General features: G+C 34.8%; 1 protein-coding gene across 3 annotated transcripts; it reads right to left on the reverse strand.

Annotated features, from left to right (window-relative positions):
- Positions 1 to 800: 800 nt before the first annotated feature.
- Positions 801 to 19,398, reverse strand: LOC127676083 (ATP-dependent RNA helicase DDX3Y). Of its 3 annotated transcripts, none has more exons than XM_052172001.1 (17): positions 19,252 to 19,398; positions 16,172 to 16,232; positions 14,776 to 14,823; positions 12,368 to 12,497; positions 11,488 to 11,643; positions 10,933 to 11,032; positions 8,571 to 8,706; positions 7,600 to 7,685; positions 7,046 to 7,144; positions 6,811 to 6,971; positions 6,226 to 6,370; positions 5,965 to 6,109; positions 5,233 to 5,414; positions 5,046 to 5,163; positions 4,121 to 4,274; positions 3,361 to 3,488; positions 801 to 3,194 (listed from the first exon to the last, which is right to left on the reverse strand). In XM_052172001.1, exons 1-17 carry the CDS (start codon positions 19,294 to 19,296, stop codon positions 3,115 to 3,117), a joined length of 1,974 nt encoding a protein of 657 aa, XP_052027961.1. In that variant the 5' UTR covers positions 19,297 to 19,398; the 3' UTR covers positions 801 to 3,114. The 3 variants fall into 3 exon arrangements, with proteins under 3 accessions (XP_052027961.1, XP_052027960.1, XP_052027962.1); XM_052172000.1 differs by having other exon boundaries at positions 3,361 to 3,491; XM_052172002.1 differs by lacking the exon at positions 14,776 to 14,823 and having other exon boundaries at positions 3,361 to 3,491.
- Positions 19,399 to 20,624: the final 1,226 nt, after the last annotated feature.

Below are 20,624 nucleotides of genomic sequence, written 5' to 3' on the forward strand. Positions count from 1 at the left end.
GACGTCTCCCTCCTTTTCTTCTCTCTGTACTAGCCCTTTTTTTTTCTCCCTCCCCCTCTTTTCCCCATGGTGACTTCCCTGGGCTCCAACCCACTTGAAAGTGATTTCTCAGTAAATCTGCCTTTTAATATATTATAATCTGGCTTGAATTGATTTATCTTACTGGTGGTGGGGAAAATAACCTATCATGTTTCACCCCACCCCAGTCAGAATGATTAAGATCAAATGCTAAAAGATATGAGGAATAACTTCATTCATTGCTGGTAGAACTGATGGCTGGAGTCGGCGTGGTGGCGCAGGCCTGTAATCCCAGCACTTGGGAGGCAGAGGCAGGCGGATCTCTGAGTTCGAGGCCAGCCTGGTCTACAGAGTGAGTTCCAGGACAGCCAGGGTTACACAGAGAAACCCTGGCTCAAAAAAACCAAAAAACCAAAAAACAAAACAAAACAAACAAACAAACAAACAAAAAAACCTGATGGCTGGTATAATCACTACATTGCAACTTTTAGACCAGCCAAAATTACAGTGAAACCATATTTCAAACAAAATAAAACCATAATTAAAAAAAAATACTGGATGTGATCTCTAGCAATGTGTTTTGTTTATAAAAAATAAAGAATTAGATAAACATTTTTTTCTTCAGCAGTATTTTGTATCAAAATGCATCAAAGATCATGCATTGTTGGCTATGTAAACTTTTTACAAATGTCATCATTCACAATAAAAATCTTGTTTGCTTACTTCTAACTTTGTACCACCTTCATCTCTTATGCAAGTATTTAAGCAAACACATAATGGTGTTCTTTACAAATTACCTTTTTTATTAGCTAAAACTGAGATTTCCAATAGTTCAAGCATGCAAGTTCATACGAACATTAAGTCACAAGTTATAGTAAACATTTTGCTGTACTTTCTACTTTAATGAGAATGGATTAGACACATGCAGTGCTAGCATTTAATACTAATACAATAAAGCAATTACTAACTTTATAGTAACTTAAAGTTCCAGGTTTACATTCAGCAAGATAAATATATCATTTACTGAAAAGATTGCTGGCTGATAAAACTAAATGTAACACATTACTGCTATGGTAACACAAATATATAACCACATGTTTGAAAATTACAAATATGCCAGACAGTTACAATACTGAACCAAACAAACAGATTATGTAAGGTAAATAAAATGTCTTAAGAAAAATGTTCAGTTTTCATTAATATTTTAAATATATCAAAACCTTGGCATGTCTTAGAAATTTTCGCTATTTCAACTGCCTTTTATTTTGTCAAAAACAAAACAAAGTGTAGCTATATCACCAATATTGGGTTAGATTAATTTGTCTCAAGTTTAGTAAAACTTAACATTAAAAGCTCACACTGCTCACACTACCCAAAATATACTATTTCACATACAGTGACAATCAACATTCAAATACCAGTGTTTTTATACTGTCTTTTGGTCAAGTTTCTTTAAACTTTCAAAGAATCATTTTTAGGCTTACAAAAATAAATATTTGTCAAAATGTTCAATAAATATTACACAAACTAGCAGCAAAAAGTCTGTTATGTGCAAATAGTTTTTCTTAACTATCATTCCATGGTCCAAATAAAATTTTCTGAACCAAGTTCTTGACACACTATAATCAACTATTTTCCAATTGGAACTTCAAGGACTTGTACATAAGATACACATATAAAATTCTCCTCATGTGCAATAAAATAAAGTACTTTGTAAAAAGTTATGGGCAAAATGTATAGTCTAAACATCTATAATTAAAATAGCACCATAACAAATGATCTTGATAATACTGTCAAGTACACCTACTTTAATAAAATTTTAATACAAGGCACAATACACTTGAAAATCTATTGCACTTTTAGAAAAATTTGTCAACTTATGACATTTTTAATGACTTAAAATTTTAAACTTATTGTATTGTATCCAGGAAATTCTCAAAGGAAAAGGCATTTTTAGTGATGGATAATCATCTTTGGCCAATTAAAATATGACTATAATACAATGGAAACCTATGCAACTAAAATATATGAAAACTGAACTGTACTGACCATCACGTATATTAGTACATAAATCCAACCTGTGAGATCTCAGCAATATCAATTTGTTATGCTTATATTTACATAGTATGTATGTAAGCCTCTTATTTTACATATCAACAACATAGCTCTAACAGAAAAACCTGTGTAAAAATAAAGCCTGCTGCCACATAATCCTTTCTGTTCATACTCTCTTGACCAAAAAACACCAACACTAGTATGCATTAAAGACCAGCATTAACAAGGCTGTGATAAGGTCTGATCACTGCCATGGTCAGCCATTAATATGTCATTTTTATGTATGGCAGGCATTAAATAAATCTAAACTTTATATTCCAAACTCCTCACCGAATTTCTAAACTTTCCTGTACGAGTATGCCAATCTAAATTACTTAAAACAGTAAATGAGGAATCACTGTAGTTATCTGTATTAGTGCTTTCAAAAATAAATGATATAATCATATATTTAAGAGTTTAAGGTTCTAAGTGTCAATCCACAATAGAATGAGCAATTCAGAACTTCAGCTTTGTATGTCTGTCACATTACAAACTTAAAAAAAATAAGTTTTACCAACAACTCTGCATATACCAAAAAATTCTTATTCAGGCTAATTTCTTTCACCATCATATTTGGCAATGAATTGATTTCTGTTAAGGTGTCTTACACTTGTGTGCCAAGGTTTGCTTGTAGCCAAAATTCAATTAACTTATTAAAACAATTTTTATCTTGAGCATTATTGAGCCAACAGAATATTAAATAACTTGTTTAAAGTTAAAAGTCACAGTACATTAACAAATGATCCTCAGTCACATTATAAATGCAGTTTAGAGTGCAACCAAGCAGGAAGGGAGTTAATCCAAATACAAAGAATGTTCACATCAATTTTGAATAGGGCTACAGGTTGTTGCTTAATTTCTTGTGACTTTGAGCGCTCACGAATTTTTAGAAGAATCACAGCTGGTAATGTACTGTAAGTTCCTGAAGCTATACAATACAGTCTGGCTAAGTTACATGTGGTTTCCATACTAGCTATATGAAATGATGATTTAGGCAGAAATTCAGTTGCCCCACCAGTCAACTGCCTGGGAGTTATAATTTCCTCCATATCCATCATTATTGTAGAAACCTCCATAGCCACCTATCAAGGAAAAATAAAGTTACCATTATTCTATGTAAAAAAAAAAAAAGAAAAGTCTCACTGTATAGCATTATTTTCTGTTATAAATTGTCTTGAAAATATTGTTAAGAAAGACCAGGAAACAAACAAACAAAAAAAAACTCTTCTAGCAAAAAATTAGCATTACCTCCACCAAATCCTCTGTTATGGCTACTACCACTACTTCGGCTGCTATTGGCACGATTACTATTAAACCCAGCATTTGCAGAACCACTGCTCTGTCGATAGTCTCTGGCACCAAATCCTCCACTGAATCTGCTATTGCAAAAACAACAACAACAACAACAACAACAAACATTATGTAAGTATGATATCCAATTAAAATATTAATTCATGCTCAAACCTGCCATTTTATTTGAGGAACGTATTTCCCATTGTAGAAACTGTCCTATAATCTCCAAAAACCTCAAGATTACAGAGTAACTGTCAGTTTGCTCTGTAACCTTTTTTTCTTCCTTTTTGTTTTTTGTTTGTTTGTTTGTTTTTGTTTGTTTGGTTTTTGTTTCTTTGGATTTGCTTTTCCCGAGACAGGGTTTCTCTGTGTAGCCCTGGCTGTCCTGGAACTCACTCTGTAGACCAGGCTGGCCTCAAACTCAGAAATCCACCTGCTTCTGCCTCCGAAGTGCTGGGATGACAGGCGTGCGCCACCACCGCCCTGCTCTGTAACCTTTTCTAATTACTACTTATCAAAATATTTGATCAAAATCAAATAGAATTTGACTTCTGGAACCCATTGCAGTTGTCTTCTTACTCCACATATATTCCACATCATACACAGCTGTATGTATACATGTGACACACACACTAATTTAAAAATTTTCAGTATATTAGGTTAGGCTCAACTCTAAGCAAACTATAATAATGAAAAAGCTCAAAACAATGCTTACCTTTTAGAACGTCCCCGGCTGCTTCCCTTGTAGTGGTGTTCATAGGCCATACTTTCCAACCAAGATGGCACTTCTTGTTTAGCCTCAACAAGGAGATCTAACAAATCTTTTGTGATGTTCAAATTCCTCTCATTGAAAAAAGAAGTGGCAAGTCCTAAAAAGTTTTTAAACATTACCTAAGGCCTACGTTTCCACAAAGTAGTTTCCTATTGTTTTCTTTCCCAGACAGTTTAGTAATAGAAAATATTTTATAACATCACTAAATATAAAGGTTAAAAAAGTTTGTTATTGATAGAAAAAGCTCTCTTTCTCTCTCTTTGGAGATAGGGTCTTTTATATATCCCTGGTTGGATATCCACTATGATGGCCTAGAACACATAGAGATCCAACTGCTTCTCCCAAATTCTGGGATGGTCCCATTCCATTAAGATAAGCTTTTATGTTTCTTTTTGAACAAATACGTAAGGCTCTTTAGTTTTTGAGATTACTTAGGCTAGGTTTAGAACACAAGAATCTTGTCTCTGCTTTGTAAGCCCTATCAAAACCCTGTGCTACAAGCCAGTAATTTTAAAAATCTGCTATAGTTTAAAAGGTCATCTGAGGAACAGAACAAGACTCTGCCCCAAAACAAAACCAAAAATCTAAACTCAAAGTCAAAACCCAGCTTCTTAAACACTTTTGCTAATATATCCATTAAAAAAAAATCAGTGACATGGTCCTAATGATCTAAACTCAACCCACATAATAGAATCATGTCCTGTAAGCTGTCCTCTGATCTTCTGTAAAGAGTACTACTATAACATGTGCATGGATACCCACACATAAATAAATGTAGAGGGAGTAGCAATGCACTTTTAGTGATAAAGGGCTCCCAGGTCTTTGGTCCCAAAATCCAAAGGGAAAAGGAACAACATTAGCACTTTACCAAGGTTTCCTACACGTCCTGTGCGGCCAATACGATGCACATATTCTTCAATATCACTTGGCAAATCAAAATTGATAACATGTTTCACATTTGAAATGTCTAGACCTCTTGCTGCCACCTGAAAAACAATACTAATTAAAATAAAGTAATAATCAGACTAAATGACTAAAAAATAAAATATACATACAGCTGTAGCCACTAAAATTGGCTTTCTCCCTGAGCGGAACTGATGAAGGGCCTCTTCCCGATCTTTCTGTGATCTGTCTCCATGAATACTAGTACACGCATATCTTTCTTGAAATAAGAAGTTCTCCAGTGAGTCTGCACCCTTTTTAGTCTCCACAAATACTAAAGTCAATGAATCCTTCCCTGAAAAATTACAAGGTTTTCTTTATTAACAGAAATGTGATATCTCTGCTTATTCTAAAATTTATTAAGCTTAGTGACTTGAGAAAGACTGCTCTGTGAGAGAAGGGTATAGACGTACACATCATACACAGCATACACTCACAGGATAGGAGGGTCCACAAGGCTGACTAGATAATCTATCTGAACTTGTAAACTGCAGTTTCAGTCAGAGACTACCTCAGAAAATGAAGAAGATGCCAGGCGGTGGTGGCACACACCTGTAATCCCAGCACTTGGGAGGCAGAGGCAGGTGGATTTCTGAGTTTGAGGCCAGCCTGGTCTACAGAGTGAGTTCCAGGACAGCCAGGGCTACACAGAGAAACCCTGTCTCAAAAAAACAAAACAACCCCCCCCAAAAAAAAACAAAAAAAGATACTCAAATATATATACAAACAGAGACACACACAAAATCACACATACAGAAAAAGTGGGGTTACAAAGTAATACTGGGAACTAGAGAGGAATTTTACAGGTATTTTCATTTTATTAAATAAAGGACTCATAATTTTACCTGTTGCATTTAAGAGATCAAGTAAAAATGACCGTTTGTCTAGCTCTTCAACCCACACTACTTTCTGTGTGATGTTCTCAGAAGTAGAGCCTACTCTGCCTACAGCCAGAAAAATATATTCATCTAAAAAGTCACGAGCAAGCATCTGAAAATGAAAAGAAAAATGAAAGCTAGAAACTTAAATTATCTATGTAATACAGAAATCACCAAAATTTACGTAAAAATAAAATGTTCTAAAATAAATTTGTAACAAAACAGTACCTGTATCTCCTTAGGAAAGGTAGCACTAAACATCATAGTGTGACGAATCCCCTTTGGTGGCATTGTGTCCTGCTCAACTATACGACGTATCTGAGGTTCAAATCCCATATCCAACATTCTATCAGCTTCATCCAACACTAAGTATCTATTAATAAAAAGTATTAGGTACTTATTGGCCTCTATATTTAACTGTTGAGTAAATGATTCTCATAATTAATATAACATCTCAGGTCTTAAGCACAGTAGCTTCTAATTTGAAATATTAAATTATTGTTTAAATGGACTTAAATCAAAAACAGAAAAAAATTAAGGGAAGAAAGAAGAAAGTAAAGAAGAAAATGACAAGTCAACTGCACTCATTCAACAGTGTGATTTAGTGAGACACACATACACACAATTATTAAGACTATGACATTATAACAATACATCTATTATCTCAGAAATGGGATGATGAGGCTAGTGAATTACTCTGAGCTGTAGCCCAGACCATTTAATAAATGTAATATACAAAGAAGTCTTATATACATGCAAGAATTTTAGAAGGCCTATATAGACGTTTTACTTCTTTTGTCAAAATTAACATACTTGCAGAAATCTAATCCAATTTTTCCTCTTTCCATCATATCCACTAGACGTCCTGGTGTAGCAACTAACAAGTGGCATCCCCGTTCTAAGTCCCGAATCTGCTGAACAGTATCAGCACCGCCATACACTACACAAGGACGGACTCTAGACCTGTATGAAAACTATAAGCAAAACATTATTAGTCACAGAAACACTGAAATTAAGAAAAAGACCAATCATTAAAAGTTATGCTTACTTTTCTGGCTTCCTCATAGATCTGCACAGCCAATTCTCTTGTTGGGGCTAACACCAAGGAAATTGGGTATTGTTTACGGCGACCATATCTTCCATTTTCCTAAGAGTTAAGTATAACTTTAGAGCTTATGATCCAAAATTTTACCTGTTTTGTTTTTAAATTGTTCCATTTTCTGTGCATGCATGTTTTGCCTACATGGATTTATGTGTACTGTGTGTATAATTTTGCAAAACTCAGAAAGTACAGAAAAGTCTGGAGTTACAGAGATTTGTGAATACTGGAATCAAACCCTAATACTCTCTCATAACTCATGAGAACTTATTAAGAACTCATAGTATTCTTAAGCACCAAGTGTCTCTCCAGTCACAATTTATTTTTTAAAGTTAACCAAAGTATAGTACCACATGTAATTTAAGAACTGTTTGAAGTACAATCACAAATGTCTCCAATTCCTATCCAATGATCTCTTCTACCTTCTGAGGACACTGCATGTACATTGTTCATAAATATATGCACAAAGAAAACAGTGGGACACAAAAATTAATAACTGTTACCTTCATAGCCTTCAAAGCCTCTCCTGGACCATCTGTATAAATCTGACTGAGAATGGGTAGTAGAAATGCAGCAGTTTTTCCAGACCCTGTTTAGAAAACACTGGATTATTTACTTTGAAAAATTAAGAAATGATATATAAGCATACTGGCATATATATGTAATCTCAGCATGTGAAGTTTAACCATCCTCATCTACTTAATAAATATAAGGTCAGCCAGGCAGTGGTGGTGCACACCTGTAATCCCAGAACTTGGGAGGCAGAGGCAGGAGGATTTCTGAGTTTGAGGCCAGCCTGGTCTACAGAGTGAGTTCCAGGACAGCCAGGGCTATACAGAGAAACCCTGTCTGGAAAAAGCCAAAAACCAAAAACAAACAAACAAACAAACAAACAAAGAAAACAAAAGTAAGGTCATCCTGGACTATGTGAAGCAAGATGTAAAAAGACAAATACCCTAAAGGCAAGCAGATCTCTACAAATGAGGCCAACCTTATCTAGTGAGCCTTTGTCTAAAATAACAAAAGCAAATAAATAAAGTGATAATGTTAATGTGAAAATATGTTTTATTCAATCTCTGATTACCTATGCTCCCAAAGCCACTGCAGTTATTTAAGTGAACTTCTCACACACCTTTCTGTATGTGAGAAGCAGTGCTTCTCTACATGACCTTAGCAGTCCTGGAACTCCTTATATAGATCAAGCTTGAACTCACAGAGATCTACCTGTCAGTATTAAAGAAAAGCACTACCTCATCTACAATTCTAGTCAGGACTATATGGGTGAGATCCTGTCTTAAAAAGACCAAGAGGAATAAAAAAGTGTTGTTATTGTTATGGTGTCTCTTCACAATAATGACTAAGCAGGGACTCAGATCCAAAATATATAGTTCCCAGATATTTTTATGTATTCCATACTTTCATAAAGAATATACTATATTTAAAACAATCTTTGATATTTACAAAATGACCTTACCTGTTTGAGCACAAGCCATTAAGTCCCTTTTTTCTTTAATAATTGGAATAGCATGTTTTTGAACTGGGGTAGGACGAGTATAACGAGTAAGTTCAATGTTCCCCATGATAATTTCTCCCATCTCAACATCACTGAACTGTAAAAGAAAGTAGTCCAAATAACATAAAACAAAAACAGGGTATTTGCTACATTAATCTAGTAACAAATACTGCAAATGAATTTAAGAGCTGTGTTCATTCTTATGATTATATTTTAAGAAAAATTCCTTCACTGAAAGAAATTATAGTTCTTGATGTTTGCTATATTTTCTATGTTGGAGTTATTCATAATAGTAACACATAGGCAAAACACTTATTTTTTTTCCTTTTTTAAAAATATTTTTTATTGGATATTTTCTTTATTTACATTTCAAACATTTTCTTCTTTCTAGCAGAAATCCTCTCTCCCCCTGCCTCTATGAGGGAGCTCCCTCACTCACCAACTCCTGTTTTCCCACCCTGGTATTCCCCTACACTGGCACATTGAAAACCGTCAGGCCCAAGGGCCTCTCCTCTCACTGATGCTAACAAGGCCATCCTCTTAGGCAAAACATTTATATACATAAAAAGGGAATCAGAAATGGGGATTTCTGTGAGTTCTATAATAGCCAAGGATAACTTTGCCTCAAACAAAACAAAACAAAACACACACACACACACACACACACACACACACACACACACACACACACACACACAAAAGGTGGGAATGGACAAAAGAGAATTCGTGTAATATAAGTAATCTGACAGGGAAAATGAGCTCCCTTAAGAAAGGGGTAGGGAAATAAATACAGAAGGAAGGTCAGTAAAATAACAATAGTGATGTCTGAAAAGAACAACATGCTAATATACTATTATCAATTTAAAAGAAAAAAACCCACAAAACATCTACACCTAATACTTTTAAACTCATAACCAAGAGACCAAGACCACCTAATAAAAACCTGCTTGACTTTTCTTTCTCTTCCCCCCTCCAAAAAAAACCCAAAAATACCTAAAACAAAACAAAACAAAAAACCCAATAACCAGATATCAGAAGCTAGCATGGGAAGGGAATATAAGGACAGAGAAAAAGGAGGGAGGTGACTGGAGAAGGAATAGAGAGAAGAAGGTTTATGGGACATATGGGGAGGGGGGATCTGGGAAAGGGGAAATCATTTGGAATGTAAACAAAGAATATAGAAAATAAAAATATTAAAAAAAAAAAAGAAGCTGTTTTTTGAGTTTGTTGGCAGGATCTGTCCAAGACACTTCTAAAACATACAGCCTATTGATGTTGCACTTGGTTTTATTCCAAATAAGTGTAAGTTAAGTCTTTACTCTGAAGATACCATGCACTTCAGAACAGGTTCCAGAGAACCCTGAGGTAGAACTTAACTAAGATGGAACCCTGAGCTGCCTCCTCCCTAAGGACTAGCTGTCATTGTGCCTCCTAGCACCACATATGCTTACAAAGGAGGGAGGTAATCAATAGTCCTACCTATTATGCTTCATAACCACATCAGTGACCAACATGGTACAATAACCTTGAGTGCAGTAGTAGCTTGCATACCTTGAATCTGTAGTTGGACTTAAAGAATGAACAAGAGGGAACCCAAACCTAACTAATCAGTCCCACAGAAATGGTTACTGGAGGAGAATCTACAACCGTTACCACTACATTATAAACCAAAATAATCCTTAAGAGCAATCTAGAAACATTATGTTCTTTTATATCTACAAGGAAACTTCTCTTTACAAGAGATAGAGACTACCACAGAAACCCAAAAGTAGTCAAAATATAAAATTTTGGAGCCAGTCTTAATACTCCCACAATCACAGCTCAGTTGAACACTGTAAAAAGGGGGAAGGAAGTCTGTTGTGAGATTCTGTCTCTAATAATAGCAGAAGTCATACCAGAAAAATCTCACTGATATGATGGTCTCAACAGGAAAACAATAGGAACTAACTATACCAAATCAGACAGAGAAAAAGCCAAGACTTCAGCTCTATAAGAAGAACTAAAGCAACTGCAGGAAAATGGGAGCAACTGAGGCTGTGGTCCATCATGGAAAAGCAGGATAACTAGTTATCCAGTGCTAAAATTTGGCCATGAAAATTTCTCATTATCAAGGAATAAAGGTCATTAAGGACTAGTGAGATGCCTCAGGAAGTAAAAACACTTGTTGCCACCCAAATTTGAGAAGCTCCTCCCACAAGTTGTCCTCTGACATAACCAAGTGGTGTGGCACACACACACTCAAAACAGTAAAATAAAAAGCCAAAGAACAAACAAAACAAAACACACACACCCAGTAAGACAAAAAGTCAAAACAAAAACTTACATTTTCAATGTGAGGAGGACAATTATTTCCAGTTGCCTCTACTGGTATATCATCATATTTCTCAAAGTTAATCCCTGTGTTTCCTCCAGAAAAAAGTTCTCTGAAATCAGATAATCATTATATTTTATTAATAGAAGGAAATAGTTTTGCCACAATCTCAAAGTTTATTTATCGACAAAATAGTATTAGGATTAAAGTCATTAGCTACAATAACCTACATAATTATAAAATTTAATTATTTTTAAAATTTCAATTTTCATTCTGTGTATATAGGAGTCATTCTCAGTGGGTATATTAGACACATGACCCAAATGCCTTAGGTCAGAAGCACAGGGTCCTCTTGAACTGAAGCATGGGGTCTGACAAGGGTACCAGGAATCAAATTCAAGTCCTCTGAAGAAATCCACATACTTTAACCTCTAAGCCATCCTTCTGACCCCATATTTAATATCACCTTAAGCTCTATTTCTTATTTACTTTGAGACAGGGGCTCACAAAAAGACAAGTTCGTGCACACTACACCCTAATTTAACAGTTAACATATTAAAAACTTACTGCTCTAAGCGTTCACTTGGTGGAAGTGGTTTTGACCAATCATCTTCATCTGATCTGTCACCCCAACGACTATGACCACTCCGTTCAAATTTGCCAAAACCAGTTCGGTCACGACCACCAATACCATCATAATCACTTCGACCATGGTCATCAAATCTGAACAGCAGAATAATCAGACTATATTAATAATGTAAAAGTACTTTGGACACTATTAGTTCAACTGAACTCAAATACCTAATAAATATATCAACAATTTAATCCTGATCTATACCATAAATAACTGCCTACAAACAGAACAGACTTGCTTCAAGTTCACAGATTCACTAACTTTATCCATGACATGATGGCATAAAAAAATGCTCCACTGTTCTCCTGTGATGACTATGGACTTAACATGGAACTAACTAAAAGCTCAAGCTGCTAGGCGCATTTATAAGAGATTTTTAGTTAATTGAATGAAATATGAAGATCCATTAATGTGGGCCACAGCTTCTTGTGGCAAACTAGACTAAGGAAAAGGAAGTATCATTTTACTCTTTGCCTTCTTGCCCTTGTTCTCACTTCACTGTATTACAGCCTACCTCTTTCGGATTCTGACATTTGCTGAAGACTAGCTGACACTTCTAACTTCATAGAGATATTGGGAACTTTTACTGGAAGATAGCCATTGTTGCAGCAGTTGGACAACAACCTATATTCACTCTACTTAGTAAATTCTCAAGTAGGTAGGCAGGTAGATAGATAGATTCATTCGATCAGTTTTGTTCCCCTTCAGAATCCTGACTTTGCCAAGTCAGGATGCCAAAGATCCTTACATATTCTTATTCTTAACTATTAAGATCCTAACCCGTACTTTATACATTATCAACCAAGAATTTACCTTCCCCTGGATCCACTTCCACGATCACTGAAATAATTGGGCTTTCCTCTGGAATCACGAGATCCAAAACTACTATAGGCATCTTTATCTTTACTATAACTCCATCCTGAACTGTCCTTATCACAGACTCCTTTCAAGGAAAAAAAGAACAAAAACCAAACAATTAACTAGTAAATCTCTTCAAGGCCAGACTTCTAAAATAACTGATTCTAGTTCAGTGATAGTCAGTGGAAACCCAATAAAATTTCAACACTTTTTAATAATCAGCACTTTTAAATTTCAGTAAGTAAAAAGTGACTTGTACTTTGATAATATTCTGGTTTAATGTTTTACCCTACCACCACTTGGGATACTGAGAGGAGACCAAGAGATTGAAGTCACTCTGAGCGACATTGTGAGAAGACCCTCTCTAAAACTAAAAAGAGAGCTAAAAATACTGCTTAGTAGTAGTGTTTTGCAGCAAGTGTGAAAGAAACTGAGTTCAATTTTAGTATATACAATACTCTATCTTAAAGATTCTGCTGAGGATATAGTTCAGATTTTGCCTAGAATGATTAAGACCCTAGCTTCAAAAACCATTAACATCACAGAAAAGAAAAACAGCAAAGAGAAATAAACAGCTTTTGAATAATACTAACAATATAATACCATCAGTACTTTATTAATATAATATAGAAATTCAAAATGCAAATTACTGTGGCTGGTTTGGCTATCTAAGCTAATAAGATCATTGTCTAGTGTTCATAAAATCTTGGATTAGACATAAAACTACCTGTGGAAACACCATTTCTGCCTGTCTGGGAAGCAGAGGCAGGAGATCACTACAAATCTGAAGGTCAGTCTGGTCAACAAAATCATGAAACTATATGTTCAAAACAAAAACTCGTAAACTGTTTACAATAAAACTCTAAAATCAAAGGTTATATTTTAGACTATTTAGTTTCTTAGTTATGTCTCATACAAAATTACTTGACAAATATTATTTAAAATACATAATATTTGCCATCCAATTTCTTTCCCCCCTTTTGAATTAAGACTGTTTCACAAACTTCTTGAAAACCTCAAGTCACTATGTAACTGAAGCTTACTTTGAACTTCTGATCTTCTGATAACTAACTACCTTAAAGTGAATGTTCTAATACTTTCAGTTTGCTCTGTAATTTGTAAGCAGAAGGACTCTATACTGATAATAGCAAGAGCAAACTAGATCTATTATTAGTTATTAGAATGGTGTCTAAATTCATTTTAATAATTGTTTGATGTTTATAGGTTATGTTATCTACCTACCTGCTTTACTGAACACTAAGATAATGAACCAATTTGTATAGCAAGGTCCTACTGTCAATCTCTAGCAAACATATCCCACCATAAATGCATATCCCCTAATGAAAAGAAGATGTTAAAAATTTCCTCTACCAATCACTGAATCTAACTTAAAACACTGTCACTTCTTTTGAGGTACGTTTGAAATGCAACTTTCAAAGCAGACATCTTAACAGCAGTCAGTATATACACAGTGGAAGAAAATATGTAGTTGAGAGAAAAAAAAAAGAGATGTACTTTGATAGGTCTTCAAAGTATCACCCACAAAAATATTTTAAACCTATGCTCCAATATCACAAAACTACTAAGACATAAGATGCATCTACATATTTTATATGTATGAGTATTTTGCCTACATATGTTTGTGACATCTGTGTGTAGCCAACAGAGTTCATAAAATGACATCCGATCCCCTGGAACTGAAGGTTTGGAGTCACAAGGATAGGAAATGAACCCAGCTTCTTTGTAAGAACTCATTCATTGAACCATCCCTCCAGCACCTCTAAACTTCAATATAGTAGTTAAATAAAACTTTTTTTTACTAGGCAGTATTTTAAATACTTTTTCAAATGGAAACTGCGCTGACATTTATATATTCAAGAGGCTCCATTCTAAGTCTTTAGGATTCAATGCCAAACTAAACAAGGAAATGCTGATGAGTCAATGTTTCTAAAATTACAAAGTGCTAGTTTTTGGTTTTCTTTGAGACAGAGTTTCTTCGTATACTCTGGCTCCTTAACTTACTCTTTAGACCAAGCTGGTCTCAAACTCAGAGAAATATACCTACCTCTGCCTGCTGAATGTTGGGATTAAAGACATGCACTGCTAATGCAGCAATGCACTGAAGAACCAGCACATGTTACTAGTTCTTCAAGACAAAAGAAACACAAAGAGGGAAAAATATGTTCAAAGACTTCCTGAAGAGATATTATCTCCTTAGTTTTAATTTTCTTTATTTTTCATGTGATATATGTGTATACATATACACATAGCAGTTGATCTTTGCTGCTGAGGTATACTCACTGAATCCAAAATTTAACTTCTAAAAAAGTAAAAGTTCAATCTATAAATCTGCTACAACATACCTTTAGATGTTTCTCTGTTCCTTAAGTGAGGAGGTATATAGCGCCCTTCTAAAAGACAAAATGTAAAACTGAAACCCTATAGTATTTTTCTAGGAAAATTTTTACCAAACTGTCAAGGAGTAGGAATTATGCTTTTTTGTTGTTTTTCTAACTAAAACTATTATCACAAATTAAAAATACACAAAATGCTGGAATAGATTTGAAGAAATTCATGTTTTAGCTTGAAGCATTATAGATTAAATCAAAATCTTAATGTAGTATTAAGAAAACAAGGAATCAATAAAGTAGAAGACTGGTATTATTTGATAATCTACATATTCATCCTGTTTTAAAGTTGAATATTTAAAGTCTATATACTCAATTAAGTTGATCACATTCTTGAGTGTTAAATATTGTTTGAAATTAGCTGGACTGAGTGAAGAGCTAAGGTTTATCACCTGCTAGCTGATGCCAAATAACCAACCCACCAATAACTCCAAATAAGTTCCAAAATTAATACCCACATTTTGAAATGTTTGTGTATTTGATTTCTAAAGAATATAACTCACAAACCATTCAGTCATACTTAATTTTATCATTATGTCTCTCAGGGTCTTCAGTAGAAATAATTAACAGAAAACTAAGTTTTATTTTAATAGGCTTAATACAATTCATGAAAGAACAAATCCTAACTTTTAAATTAAGGCTGGACATAATATGTACTCTAAAAACTACCATCAGGTAGTTTAAATGTTATGCTTAATATTTATTTAGGTGCTATAATAGCAAAAGAATCTGCACTTTTATCATGTGCCACAGTGATATAGAAAAACTTAAGAATAATAAATTGATGTTATAAAGGACCTTCTAAACTTGCTTAGGCAATATTAAAAGTTACAGGAAATAGAATTTATCCAAAGGAGCCCATTCTCTCATTAGGAAGAGCACATACTTAAGTGTTTTTTCCTTCTCAGTATTTTATCCCCCTAAACTCCACCTCTCTACTGCCTCTTCTTTCCTTTTCTAAAACTATTTTAAATTACTGAGTGAACAAGTTTTCTAAGTATCATCCACAAAAATAATTTAAAGCTATGTGCCAATATTACAAAACAACAAAGACATAGGATATTCTAATTGCTTTTATTTCGTTTATGTGTGTAACTGTTTGAGATGCAGAAAATGCAGCCATATTTGGTTTGTCCAAGATAACCATAACAGTATTTTACTCACAAATCTCTCCCATTTGCCCATAACGAAACTGAAATTACTATCTCTGTGAAATGTTTGTTTAAAATAGAAGTTGGAATCATTAAGCTACACAAGCAATTGAGGATTTCAGCTCAGGGTGGTTTCCCTTTGTAGCACAACCTAGAAAAAATTCTGTAATTATTATTATTAATTTTTTTTTTACACTTACTGCTCTCTGTACTTCCTCCTCCATTCTGATTATCTGATGAGTTTAGGTCCAGACCCGCAAGCTGTAAAATAAATATTAACTATTTATAAATTAAGAAAATAAAAAAACAAAAACCAGGCTGGTTACCACCACAAAAGACAAAATCAGAAAATTTAGGTTTGAGTCTTGTACAATATCATTTACTAAATGCGACCTTTCAGGGAGCTGGACAGATGTCAGAGTCCAAATCCCATCGCTCATCTAGCTGCTCACAGTCAATTCTAACTGTAGTGTCAGGTGATCCAAACATATCTTCTAGTTTTCCACTGTACATACATGCAGGAAAAATATCCATACACATAAAATAATAAAATATACAAATAGAGAAAATACTTTTTTAGATGTTAGGGATGAGAATTATTAGCAGTTGAGCATGTTCATTACAAAGTGCTTATATTCTTAAAGAGAAAAACTGCTTTGAAGTTGATAACATGTCAGTGGCAAGCAACAGAACTTGAGATAAAAAATAACTTTTAACAAATGCTTCTTTCAAGACAAATTAATTCTATTTTCATTATGAAATACTGCTAAATCACCAAAATGAAAAACTACTATCTTCTGCTGGCTAAATAACTCTGCAGATAAAGACTAGCCTGGAAATGTTTGATTTTTTTTTTTTTAGACTTAAAGGAAATGGATTTCATAAAGTCCTCTTCTGAGCTCTATACCTTCCAGTGCTGTGGCAATGCACACCTCCCATGAATAATAAAACAGCATCTTAACTTGTCAGTAATTTAAAATTTAGTGAGAGCATGGGACTTAACTGACAACTAAGCAATTAAGATTACTTTGTGCTCTTGCAGAGAACATAGTTCCCTTCCTCAAATTTGGCTGTCTCTGTAATTTTACTTCCAGGATATATGACAACCTCTTCTTATGTCCAAGGGCCAAGTAGCAAACATATAATGCATGGATATACATATAAGTACAAGCAAACACTTGAACACATAAGATAAAAATCAGTTTAAAAAATGTAGGCAGCTGGAGATAGCTCAGTAGTTAAGAATACAGGTTACTCTTCTAGAGGACTTGGGTTCAACTTCCAGAACACACATGGCTGTTCACAACTGTCCGTAATTCCAGTACCATATGATCTGACACCCTCATATGGGCAAAACACAAATGAATATGAAATTAAAAACTAAGGTATTACAGAAGTTCTACCTTTAAGGGGTAAGAAAAAACTAAAATGCATGCCTTTAGACAAGACTCTTTAAATACTTATGTCCTAAAGGAGAGACCCTCTCCCCCACTTATACTTGCATGACATTCACTCTTGGTGCGTACAGAATAGGGCCCTAGATCACCCTGGGAATTGAACTAAGGTGCTCTTCAAGAACACACTATCAAGGAATAGGTTAAAGTGGAGATTTCTGGTTAGTTACCAAGCTAGTAAAGAACACACATACATTATGTTTTTTATCTCTACTGTTCTTTACACTGGCAGAATATAAGACAGCATAAAGGCTATTTTGGTTTCTAGCACTTCTTGTATTATGTTACCAATGTAAGCCAAAAAAGTTCAGGTGTTCATTTATCAAAAAGCAATGTGACAATAGTACCTAATTAACAGCAAGGATAATTACTAAATTACTGTACAGCTGGGTTTGTAAACACTCTTTTAATCCTCATTCACAAGGGTGCACTGCAAGAATATTTAGCCATTTATTGAAAATAAAAAGTAACAAGTGTACTAGGGCTAAAGATTAGTAGAGCTATTGTTGAAACAGCATGTGCTAGTTCATATACTCTCAACATACAAGCTAAGTTATTTGTACAAAGGTGTGTGTAGGGGGAGGTCATGCTATATCAATTTAAACTGTGTATGTGACAAAAGACATGGTATCTCAGCAGGGCAAAAATTCAGTAGCAGTAAAGGAGACTTCATGACACATAATATTTGTCGTTCAAAGGATAATATTGTGTGTAATAACTGTATAGCAATTTTACCTAAGGTATTGTGTTTGTCCACTGGTAAAAAGAAAATAAAAATTTTTTGTGTAACGATGACAACAAAATATTTAAATACTTTGTTGTGTGACCTAGAGTTTAAGAAATACCCTTGAATTCCACACTTTTAATATTAGAACTTGGAGGCAAGTAAGATTTCTGAGTTTGTGAATAGTCTGAGCAAGTTTTAGGACAGCCAGGGCTACATGAAGAAACCCCGTCTGAAAAAGGGAAGAAAGAAAAGAGACAAGACAGACAGAAGGGTGGAGAAAAGAAGAAGAAAAATAAATAAATAGTGAACCAATCAAACAAAAAACCTACTGGTCTCAATTACTGGATATGTACATGCTGTGAATGAAAAGAAGTGTAAGTTTTAACACCTCGCAACAAAGCCCAACTTTCATTATTTGCAGACCACTGTCAAGGTACGTACACTGCAGCCATTACTTTTATCATCTGTACTGCAGTCTACTACTTTCCCGTTTTCCTGCGTCACAGAACTCAGGAGACAAAAATGAGGCCCCTGTACCGCGGGAAAAACGTAAAGGGTATCAGTGTGGATGAACATTAGCAGATTATCAGGTAAGTGTAAATAGAACTCTCGCCTTCTTTAGTTCGCTGCTTAGGCCGAACAGAACCGCAGCACGGCCTAAGCCCGCCGCCATTTCCTCCGCCATAAGGCCGCATTTTCTAAACGCCGAACAAAATTCGTGGCGTCAATGCTTTTCGACTGACATAAACTCAGAAACATAAGGAATTAGAGACACCCGATGTGCAGACAATAATTACAAGAATTATAGGGAAAACAAGTTCCCTTTCATGTATCGCCAAACACATATTTGAAGAAAGTTCCACTCGCAAATAAAAGACGCCATTATGTGATGTCTGTGGACTAATCTGTAACGTCATTGCTATCCCCCCTTTTCTCGTCTACGCCATTTTGTTCAGTTTGATTCTTTTCAGATTTTGAAGAGGCGCCAGAACTCCGGTAGAGAACACAAAAGAGTTTAAGCGTTTAGTTATTACTGGACCACGGCCAATTTAAAATAAAGGGTCGAAGAAGGAGCGTTTTATATATAGGTTCAACTTACTTGCTGATCCAGGTCGACCGTTTTTTCCGCAGCCACTTCACTCATTGCTGAAAAAAATTGAGAACTTCTTTCGGAGGAGCCACGGTAAACCTGTTTGCTCACAGTGAACGCCAGCACTTACGGACACAGCTTAGAGTACGCCCAAACGTAATCACGTGTTTACGTCATCACGCAAGACGTACGACTCTTTCGTCAATTCGTACAACGTGCCCCCACTCTTTAAGCGCTGCTGTTATTTCTATTTCCTTAACAAGCTTTCGTTTAAGTCACAGGATCTAACCTCGCCACTGCCGCTGTCAAAAACTTCAGATTTTTCACTTGAAAGATCTTAAGCATTTCACTCACTTTAATTATCCGACTTCCCACCTGCTTTCCTTTTTTTGTACTAGCTCCTTTCTATTTCCTTTTCAGGTCCGAGAATACAAAGTTTACTAAAATTTCCCCTTACTAATATAACCTTACCTAACTTTGAGAAGCTTCACCAAAATACAAGAAATAAATAGTAGTGTCTGCTGAGCTATATTTGGTTTCCTACTTATATTACTGAAAAAAAAAACTGACACTTTTGGCTGAAGAAACAATCAAAATTGAGGTACAGATAATGGTATTGGTAATAATTTAGCCCACTCATTTAGGTTATTTTTCTAGTCCCTTAGACGGACTGTACTGTATTCTTACATACCATGGGTTGTGGAATTATGAATAATTGTATTGGTTACACAAAGAATTATACATATTTGAAGCACCTGTAACAGAACTGTTTAATTTACAAGTGATACTAGGCAGCGTCAGTGGGTAAAAATACAAAATATACACAGTTTTAATGCCCTAAGTTTTTTCACTTTCTGCATTTCAGACAAAGGAGAAATTTGATTTTCTATGTGTTTACTATAAAGTAATCAACAACTATTTACACTATCAGCACTGTTTGCAAGTATTTTTTCTTTTTCTAACAAAACTGATGAAACCTTTGCATAATTTCCTAAAGAATCTTTTGCTGTTAAAATTGTTAAAATTCAAATTGCTGCATCCACAACCATTTTTCCCTTCCTGAACTTAGGGTCTCAATATACAGCTCTGGCTGTCATAGACCAGATTGGTCTCAGATGCACAGAAATCTGCCTGCCTCTGCCTCCCAAGTGTTGGGATTAAAGGCATTATCCTTGGATATTACCACTTCTGGGATTTTTTCTTTGTTTCTGATTTTTTTAATTATCAGTTTTAACATTTGTAAAACATGATTTGGACTAACAAATTTTAATCAGTTTCCTGGAATTTCTTTACTACCTCTTACAGTTTGTTCAAGGCAAGAAAAGATAATCTTCGGTTTTTTCTTTTTCCTTTTTCCTAGGACTGGATTTTTTATAGTGAGG

This window comes from Apodemus sylvaticus, assembly GCF_947179515.1.
Source record: "Apodemus sylvaticus chromosome Y unlocalized genomic scaffold, mApoSyl1.1 SUPER_Y_unloc_2, whole genome shotgun sequence".
In the NCBI taxonomy this organism is placed as follows: domain Eukaryota; kingdom Metazoa; phylum Chordata; class Mammalia; order Rodentia; family Muridae; genus Apodemus; species Apodemus sylvaticus.

Coding starts and splice junctions, on each gene's coding strand:
- LOC127676083 (XM_052172000.1), bottom strand. CDS start 19,296: ATGAGTGAAGTGGCTGCGGAAAAAACGGTCGACCTGGATCAGCAA. Junction 7,145..7,599: donor AGGCTTTGAAGGCTATGAAG/GTAACAGTTATT, acceptor CTTAACTCTTAG/GAAAATGGAAGATATGGTCG. Junction 6,110..6,225: donor CCTTTCCTAAGGAGATACAG/GTACTGTTTTGT, acceptor TTTCATTTTCAG/ATGCTTGCTCGTGACTTTTT.